This window comes from Mustela erminea, chromosome 16, assembly GCF_009829155.1.
Source record: "Mustela erminea isolate mMusErm1 chromosome 16, mMusErm1.Pri, whole genome shotgun sequence".
Taxonomy (NCBI): domain Eukaryota; kingdom Metazoa; phylum Chordata; class Mammalia; order Carnivora; family Mustelidae; genus Mustela; species Mustela erminea.
The window spans coordinates 64,174,716-64,184,914 of NC_045629.1; the positions used below are offsets into that span (position 1 = coordinate 64,174,716).

Consider the following 10,199-nt stretch of genomic DNA (forward strand, 5'->3'; position numbering starts at 1 on the left):
AAGCGACCTGCCCCAACTCACCTCAGGGGCGCCATGGAGTCAAACACCACAGGGAAAATGGCACCAGGGCTCTGATGAAGAGCTGGCTGAGGGAGCGACATCTCCACAGGGTAGGCCTGCAGACTCGGCAGTCCCGGGAAGGCCACAGGGTGTGAGGAGAAAGAAAGCTGAGGGGGCCTGCGCTCAAGGAGACACAGGGAGGTTTTTGGCTCAGGCAAAAACAAAACTTCAAAGGGAACAGAAGCTGTGGGAGCTTCAAAGACCCCCTGCAGGACCAATTAACACCTACAAATGTTTATCTAAGCAGTCACTTCATGATGGCACTTCACTGAATGGGTGCTCAGCCTCACCCCAGAAATAGCTGTTTCTCTCAGAAAGACTGGGCTGGGGTGCGACCTAACTCAGGGCAAAGACAAACACCCAATACTCAAGGGAAAGTCTTCACAGACTTACTTACAATCATAAAAAAGATAAAGAATTATAATAATAAAACCATGAAAAAACCTTATTTATATAATAACAAAAATGTAAAATAAGAAACAACAAATCTCTTAAGAAAACATAAATGGTTAAATAAACCATGATACAAGCTATGGGTTTGTTTAAAAAAAAAAATGCTGCCACTAAAATCCTATTTTAATATTTTACTTTTTTAATCCTGTTTTAATATTTTAATAGGATTTTCCTATTTAGTAGAAGTGGAAAATGTTCTTGGATAATGGTAAGAAAAAAGCAACATGCAAAAATACATTTGAAGTCTGACTTCAAACCCGACAGACCAGAATGGGAAGAAGGGTCAGGAGTGTTACAGCCCCAGGTCCAATGCCTGTGCGTCTGACACAAACAAGGCTCTTAAGGTAAGTGTGTTGAATTCATTATTTACTTACTATTAATTAAATGATAATTATCACATCTATGCAAGGTACTTGGATACACAGAGACAGAATGATATAATCATGAAGGCACAGATGTACGCTCTAACAGGCCAACGACACGGAAGCTTAATCATACTGGTTAGTTCTTAAAACAGGAGCTCTTATCAAGGGGATTAGAGAAAAAAAATTATTTTAACATTTGTACCTTCTCTCTTTTCCCAATTTTCCACAAAGGAACTAACTTCTATACTTTCTAAGCACTGTTTTTCCTTAGGGAGTTGGAGGAACTGGGAGCCGTGGTGTGTGGTATGTTCCAGAATCCCAGCCCATTCTGTCAGAAATGGAATCTTCCAATGGGTCTCCCATTGCTACCGAACACACTGTTTACCTGTCTACCTAGGGCAACAGTCACTCCTGTCCCGGCTCACAGCTCATGTACAACCCGGGGGGCAAACTGCAGGCTCACATGATGGGTGAGGGCAAAGGTCACACACAGTCCTTTTCCTCACTTTGCTTAGAGGAGCTCTAGGAGAGAATTAAAATCAGAATCTGCACAGGCAAAGTTATAATGGGAAGAGTTTAAGTTCAATGCTTCAAAATTAGAGGCCACCTTGATCACACCTCTGAGCCAAAGTTTTTCCTTGAGAAACATGTTACTTATTTAAAAAGCAGTGGGGGGTCGCCTGGGTGGCTCAGTCATTAAGCGTCTGCCTTCAGCTCAGGTCATGATCCCAGGGTCCTGAGATTGAGCCCCACATCAGGCTCCCTGCTCAGCAGGGAGCCTGCTTCTCCCTCTGCCTCTCCCACTCCCCCTGCTTGTATTCCTTCTCTCTGTCTCTGTCAAATACATAAATAAAATCTTTTTAAAAATAAAATAAAATAATAAAAAGCAGTGGGAAAAAAAAAAAAAAGATGATACACAAACACCTGAAACACACCAAACTCACTAATAAATAACATGGGAACAGGTGGAAATTTCATTCGATTCTTTAAGGCGGTAACACTTTGCAGAGGGAAAAAGAACAAACTCGGGAACCCAAGGCCCCCAGTTAGAACGCCTCGATTCACTCAGCAGATACATTCCTTTACCCTCTCCAGGCCTGCACTGTAACCCGGAAAAGAGGATTTATCCCACCTCACCCTGTTGTTGAAAGGCTGAGATGAGCTAATGAAGGTAAATTCAAATCACACGCACGCAACAGATCTCCTGGGTTTGAGGGCGTCCTTGTTCCGTATATGAACTTGGTCACAAGTGGAAGAGTTTCTAAGCAAAAGCAGTTAGTCATCGAGCTCATGGCAACACGAGCCCACTGTTCGTGTTTCAGTACAGAACACACTCGGGAGACCAGGGAAGCCAGTGACCACGAAGCCTGACCTGGTTCACTCTGAGGACGGCAGGCCTCCGTGAGAACACGGGAACCGGCATGAAAAAGCTCAGCTTGTAGACTCAGTTCAGCTGCTTCCAAAGCTGTGTCGCCGGACACATACCACCTCCCCGGAGCTGGTCTCAGTGTCCACACCTGTAAAATGGCCTGGCAGGACACCCTGCAGGGTGGCTGTGAGCAAAGCAGCCAGGACAGCCAAGGGCAACCTTTGGTGTGGTATTAGTATACTCAAGGTCATTTTCTGGCAGCATCCTGGGGAGGCAGAGTTACAGGCCTTCAGACAAAGACAACAATCACCACCAAGGATGTGACAGCTTCCCCTCTGCCAAGTGTGTGCCTGCCACCTAGACCTGCTGGCACAGACGGGGGACCAACGTGGCCTCCCCTTGGCAGGGCCTGTCCAGGCGTTATTAGCAAGCCATTCACAGTATGACCTAGTTTAGGTCAGATTCTACTCTAAACCAAGTCGTTTGCTGAACTGGACTCAACCAACAGGTAAATGTCCCCAGAGGTAGCACCCAGCACCCCTCCCTTTATTGGGGGGATTCCTTGTAAATGAGGCTCCCAGGTCCTCTCCAGAAAGCAAGTTCATGTGGAGGTTAAGAAAGGGGTGACAGAGAGAACCAGAACACGGGTGCAAGACACACTTGCCAATTTCACAATTCTGCATAATGTTCCCTATCTTTATTTTTAAACTGTGCTTGTATGGTTTATTTTAGAAAGGCTTTTGTGCTGTCATATAACTGGGGGGTGGGGGGCGTGGGGAGGCACTCATATTTTACATTTAAAACCTAAGAAGCACGATTTCCACCTTTCATTTTAGAGGAGGAAAACATTCACCGTAAGGTTCACTGCTGCATCATGAACTTGCTCAAGTGGTCTGCTGATACAGTCTGGGATGACGTGAAATAAATAAATAATCATTTACAATTCCCACTTGTTCACATTTTCTTTTTCTATGAACACACCTGTATTCACCTTATCATTCACTTAATTCGCAGTCTATTCCCTAAGTCCCTAAGGGCCAGACTGAAAGGTCCAAAAACCTCCTTCCTTGACTACAGGTCCAACAGCTCCAGGGACCAATACCTTGGTCAGCAATGAAGAGCAGAAGCTTGGACTGAGAGCAAGAATTTGAAAGTCTGAGGATGGAGCTGTGTATCAACCCCTGAAATTCTAGGACGAATGGTGCATCCATGTCATTTTTGTTTGTTTTTACTATCAAAGTTTGTCCAAGGTCTTCCTCATCTCCCCAAAGTATTCCAAGAGAAATCCCCCCACACACACACCGCCCAAGAAACAGCTATAAGAAAGGATCTCCTAGATGCTGGAGAGCTTTCAAGTGTATCTGTAATTGACGATGAACTGCTATATGTCAATGCGGAAAATTTGGACGGCCTGCATCCCAGGGCTACCCACCCTTACTACCAATCAGTTTTTTAACCTTAATGCAAGTCCCGCAAACATTCTACCCCTCCATTTTCACACCTGTAAAATGAGGATCCTGGAAGCTGAATGATCAATCACTTAGCTTCAGGACCCTTAAAAATACCAAGATTGTAAGACAGAGCTTCAGCAAACATGGGAAAAGATATCAAAAAGGCCTGCACAAAATCCTGCCTGTTCCCAGAAGAGTTGCTTAAATTATTCACCACTGCTCTCCTTGGAGGGGTCAAAGATAGAAGCCACCTCTCATTTCCTTCTCTTTCTTCTATTTCAGAAAGCCAAATTTGAAGCTTCGCAATAATGCCCCTTGAAGGGATTTGAACTATGAAGTTCATGCAAAAAAAAAAATAATAATAAAATAAAAAAACAGAGTAGTTCCCGTAAGGACGCCTAAGAAACTCAAAGGACTGAAAAAACAGAATTGCTCTAAAGCCTTATTCCAAATCATATAATCACTGCAGCGACTTTTTTTAGCCACTATCACCTACATCTGTTAATATATGCAACTGATGGGGTGCCTGGGTGGCTCAGTGGATTAAAGCCTCTGCCTTTGGCTCAGGTCATGATCCCACGGTCCTGGGATCAAGCCCCGTGTTGGGCTCTCTGCTCAGCAGGGAGCCTGTTTCCTCCTCTCTCTCTCTGCCTGCTTCTCTGCCTACTTGTGATCTCTGCCTGTCAAATAAATAAATAAAATCTTTAAAAAATTATATATATATATATAAGCAACTGATGAAAATTAATTATGGGTGTCATGAAAATGGATGTTTTAATATAATCCTGGAGGTCGGGTTAAAAATGTTGCTATTACAAGAGAAAAGTATTTCCTCTCATTCCATGCCACTCTTATACTTTCAGTAATAAATGTCCAATTTCCAAGAAAGCACATGTGAGATGGAAGTCCTTAACCACTTAGCGCGACATCTTCGTCATCACATAAGACTAAATTTCATGAAGGGCAACTAGTTTTTTTCAGTTGGTACACCTGTGTATATTCTGTAGGACCCTAACTAGGCCACGATGCCATAAATCTTCAATCTAATTATTAGACCTCCTAAGTCCAAAGCAAACTTATACTGTGGGCTGCTAGTAGCAGCAAATTACACTGAAGACTTTTCAGAGGCACCTGCTAATGAAGAGAAGCGGATGGAAACTGATGGTGTTCTTAAAAGCCATTGCCAAATGGATGCACAGAGCATCCCTGAAGGACTCGAAAACTCATTCCACGAAAGGATAACTAACGTCCAAGGTAACAAATCAAAAGTCAAGTATGAGAAGTCAGACTTCCCGGACTTGCACAGATCTAACGTCACTATCACGTCCTTCTCAAAGACCCTGAAGAGAGAGAGGAGCGCCAGACTGGAGTTCTACATTGCACATATATGCAAGACTCACTTCCAGAACACAACAAACGGGGTGGAAAGGGGTTGCTGTGGGTTCCAAGCAAAGCACGCCATTGCTCACGATGCATGAGCGTTGCCGCTCTGTTTCCAGGCTCAGTCTTCATCTTCATGGGCTTCAGAGTCAAAAGTAAAAGACAATCATGTTTGCAAGCACCGTTTCTCAATGATCACAGGTTCTGATAACCCAATGAGAGGAATGAGTTAAAACTTCAGGTAGACAGGCTAAGAAAGTGAACGTCCTACAGCACCATCCCAACCCACTGAACAAGGTTAGAGCTGGAAAGTGTGCAAAAGGGAAACATGAGGAATGCCTGGGTGGCTCGGGGGGTTAAAGTCTCTGCCTTCAGGTCAGGTCATGATCTCGGAGTCCTGGGATCAAGCCCCCCATTGGGCTCTCTGCTCAGCAGGGAGCCTGCTTCCTCCTCTCTCTCTGCCTGCCTCTCTGCCTACTTGTGATCTCTGTCTGTCAAATAAATATATAAAATCTTACAAAAAAAAAAGAAAAGGGAAACATGAAAAATCATCCAGAATTGACTCTGCTGAAGAAATCCCTGCTTGGGATAAAAGACCAAACTTGCTTGCTAACTAAAGACCATTTTTCCGATGAGCCCCAATCTTAAGGGCCTGACCCCTTGTGGTCTTTAAACCCAAAACAAGAGCGTGGGTGTCAGATTTCCTAGCCCAATCCCAAAGAGGCCAAAAATTAGTTAGATTTAATTGGCAAAAATTAGAGGTTCTACAAAACCAGCCCCTCCTTCCTCCATTGCCAAGCTCTAGAAAAAGCTTCAACACAGAATGTAGAGATTAAATATTTATTTGGGGGGAATACGAGGGTAAAAAAAGATGATCGTTTTATGGGATCAAGGGTGTTTCCCAAATAAAAGTATCCTTCAGATTTCCTACACTGACAACTCAGTTCCAGTTCCTTTAGAAGAATGAGGACCACAGCGATCCTTCCACAAAATTTGGTGAGGCTGCTTTAGAAGACACCAAAAGGTGAGACTTAGTCTGGAGTTACTCCAGCACAAGCCAGACAAAGGAATTCCTGAAAGGCTATAAGCATTTTTTTTTCTTACAAGCACCCACAGGAATAGGTCAATGTAAATGTCGTGTAAACAAAGCAGTTTATTACTAACCATAGTTTGTTTCTCTTATGAGAAAATTTTAATCCACCGCAACTGCACTCAACATTCACACATAACCGCCCCCCCCCCCGAAGAAGAGTAAAATCTGAATTCATAATTGACCCTAGCCTCGGGTTCTCTTATGCTTGGAAGGCCAAGAGGTGTTGGGGGTTGGGGAATCCAAGTGTTTGATACTTTCTCCTTTGGTGTCTATGATCCCGTATAGGAGGACTTTAATTTCCCTTCCAGTCACTCCTACAGAGGCCTGAGTGTCTGAGGAAATCCACAGACAACAATCAAACCTTTCATTTTCAGGGTTGCCTTCCCACTACAGTCCTTCCTGTGCCAATCAGGTCTGCAAAGCGTTTCCCCTATTCTGCATTTCATGAATCAATTGCAAAATCTGCCAACCTCTGCCAGTTCCTCTTGTACTCAGCTGAGAGGTTCCCCCTTCCTTCCCTGGGTAGCACAAGGCTGCTCTGGTTTTTAACTGGCGTAACGTGGAAATGCACTGTAGGAGCTCACTAACTCTTTCACAGCCAGATATAAGTGAGAGTCTAGGGCTCCGACCCCATCCACTCGGAAGCAGACCCGCCAAGCTCAGGTTAAAGCAGATTTGTAGAAACTAGCTTTGACCCCAAATCCCATGTGTCACTTTCTGCCACTGGAAGGAAAAGGAAGAGAAAGAAAGGCTACAAAGTATCCGACTCAGTTACTTAGCAACTGGACAAAACTAGCCTCAGTACAGAGGGTAAGGAGGCATCTCCAGCCCATTCAAAGAGTAACAGTCTCCGATTGACATGCAAATAATAAAGACAAAAGGGAAAGGGAAATCTAAATTAGCAACTGGAGTTTACAGCAAGCCGGGCTGAGGCCCAGATTTTAAAAACAGCTTCTCCCTAGGTAGGACACAGGATACAAACATACAAACACATATACATGAATGAATGAATGAATGAATGAATGAATGAACGAAGGAAGGAATGAAAGATCACAGGCCAGGATCAGCTTAAGGTCTCCCTTTGCAAAAGTCAATGCCATGGAAGGTAGAGAGAAGACAGGCACAGAAAGTTTAGTCCCTTACATTAAAACACTTCCACCGCTAACGTAAATTTAAGGTGTACGGAAATCTGACAACTGGAGGCTGGGAAATTCCCGGGAAAGCAGTCCCCCTGCTCCTGAGAAAAGCAAATAAATTACCGATCTGGAGGGGGGAAGGTCTCCAGACCGTGGGTGGATTCAGAGACCCTTCAGGGCCCCTCGACCCTGTCGCAGACACCCTCCCGCGCCCATTGGTGAAGCACCGTTTCCGAACTCGGCTCAAACCCACACCTTTCACAGAAGATACATGGCCCTTAAGGGTTTCCAAGCAAGAGGGAGGCACGGTTGCCTACTTGGCCCAGGACAGGGCTCCGGGTTTGCCCGAGGAGCTCGAACTCTCGGTCCCCCGCTCCTAGCCACAGGCCTGAAGCAGGCTGCTCAGTCCCAGGCTGGGAAGCGGAGCGAAGAGGCCAGAGGGCCCCTCCGCCCCACCCCATCCCCCCACCGCACACCTGGCAGAGGTGGGCAGGGCCCAGGGCGGACCGGCGCAGGCCTGACAGCCAAGCCACTTACTTCTCATACTCGGTGTTGTCTCTGTCACAGCGAGAATCCTTGTGCTTTTGCCAGTCTTTGCCATGCTTGCAGGTGGTGAGGAGCACCACGTCCTCTCCGTTATGGACGTGATATAAGGCATTCCTGGTGTCTGACCCTATCCCTGTCAGGTACCTCTTCCCCTTGAAGACCAGCATATACTTCCTGAGAGGAGGGATGGTGTTAAACTTCAAAAACCCCCTCTCCCCTCCTGTCCTGGGATGATCCTTAGAAAAGAGGGGAATGGAAACATCAAAGTTGGGTCGGAAGTTTTCAGTACTGATGCTGGCCTTGGCCAACATCGCCTGGCCGATGTCAAACCCCACGTCCTCGGTGTAGTCAGGCCAAGTGCCGGAATATAAATTAAAAATTAAATGATTCCTACCATTGTTCCACAAGTGGAGACTCTGCACTTTGGATCTCAAATTGTGCACGTACTGAGGTGACAACTGGTCTCTGTCTAAAGTATCCAGACTCAGGACAAAGAGGCACGCCTGGCTGGGGTCCGATGTGTAGAACCTGGAGCCCTCGATGGCCGCTAGAATGTTTTGGTAACTTTCGGCGATTTTCTCCCCTTTCTGCTGCGGGTACACGTAGACTTTGAAGCCGTTTTTCTTGCAAAGGGTGAAATCGAAGCAGGACTCCATGCGGCACTTCTTGCCTTTGTAGATGCTCGAGTTGGCGTCTCGCTTCTGCCGGGGGGATATGTGCACGCTGGAATCCTCGTTTTCCAATTGATCCCAAGGAACGAAGGGGCGCAGAGCGTCCGGGAAGCGGGGCCAGAAACGATCCGGACTCGGGTGGTGCAAGCCATTCCGACCGCTGTGCTCTTCTCTCCGGCTGTGGCTCCTTGATGCCCTAAACTGCAAGCCTCCGAAATAAAACAAAAGGGCGAGACAAGAGCCAGCTGAGAGCAGGATGAAATAGCGTTTTTTGGCCTGCATGTGTCCTGCCTGGGTCAAGAGGGTTGTAAATAAACACGAGGATCACCCAAGTTTCCCAATCAACACTTTCAGCTCCAGTCCGCCATCTTCCCGCCTGTAAAGACTTCAAACTCTCCGCTCCCACCTTCTCTGGATGCCTTTCCCCAAGCCGTGGACTGATCCAGCGCATGTGGGCGATTTCTTTAACTTTCTCCCCTTCGGTCTTTCATCTTTGGCTTGCACAATGGACGGGAGAAAGCGGGGCTGAATATTTCTCACCCAGGGCGGGCGAGCAGCGGACTGTAATTTTCTTGCATGCAACAAGACGGAGGAAAAGAAAGAGAGGGGAGAAAAAAAAAAGCTCCCGATGCCCAATCAATGGCAAGGCGAAGTGATTTCCTTGCCTCTCGGATTCCTCTCGGCAGCGTGGAAAACGAGCCCCGGGAAAGCAACTTCAACTCATCCACACACTCCCGTGCAGAGCACGCCGGTTCCAACAAGTCAGCCGATCCCCGGGTTCAGCCGGCTAGTGCATCTTGCAGCTGGGGCGCCGTAACCTCACAAATCCCTGCATCTCTCTTTATTCCCTTCTGCAGCGGCTCCAAGACTCCGGCGGTGTTTACTCCTGCGCTCGCGGGGCCGGCCCCCGGGACGCGCGGCGGCCCGGCTGGAGGCGGCGGCGGCGGCGCTGGGTGACGGCGGCGGCGCGTCCTCCCCGCGGGCAGTGCCGGCCCCGAGCGGCGCTTCGCAGGCCCCCGCGCGATCGCCGCCGACCGCCGCGTTCGGTCGCCGAATGTTACCCGGTTCTGAATGTTACACTTACACATTCCATTCCCGACACGACAGCGCTGACCTCATCCATCCACGCAGCCCGCGCTGCCATTGGCCGAGCGTCACGTCCGGGGGGGGCGGTGCTTCCGCTGCGCCCATTCATAACCCCCGGCCGCCGGCCGAGGCGCCGGCGCGGCGCGGGGGCGCGGGGGCGCGGGGAGCCCGGGGCGTCTCGGCGGGCGGGCGGAGCGCGGGGCGCCCGGGTGCGAGCCCCACGGCCCAGAGGCTGGGAAGCTCGGCCGCACCAGGGCCCGGGAGCGGGACGGGGACCGGGACCGGGCCTGGGCCGCACCGCCAGCAGCTGCTGCGCCGGGAGCCAGCGCCGCCCAGAGGCGCCCGCGGGCACCGGGCGGCTGGGGAAGCGGGGACCGGCCGGCGCTCCCAGGGCGCCCCCGAGAATGCCGTCTCCTCGCCTGCCTGCCTGCCTGCCTGCCGGGACCGCCTCCCGGAGCAGGGAGTGTGCGAGTTCCTGGGGAAAGATGTTCGAAATGGAGCGGCGTGGCGAGCCCGAGGGGTGGGAGGCGAGAGACTTCATAGAACGCGACCGCCGACCAGAAGCAGCCTCTCTCCCTGCCCACCTTCG

General features: G+C 48.8%; 1 protein-coding gene across 1 annotated transcript in view; it reads right to left on the bottom strand.

Moving 5' to 3' along the window:
• The window catches only part of EXT1 (exostosin glycosyltransferase 1), a 281,234-nt gene extending 271,609 nt beyond the window's left edge, over nt 1–9,625 (bottom strand). Inside the window, exon 1 of the mRNA XM_032316173.1 lies at nt 7,845–9,625. Coding sequence (XP_032172064.1) covers nt 7,845–8,806 — 962 coding nt within the window. The 5' untranslated portion in view covers nt 8,807–9,625. The remainder of the gene's footprint in view (nt 1–7,844) is intronic.
• Nucleotides 9,626–10,199: the final 574 nt, after the last annotated feature.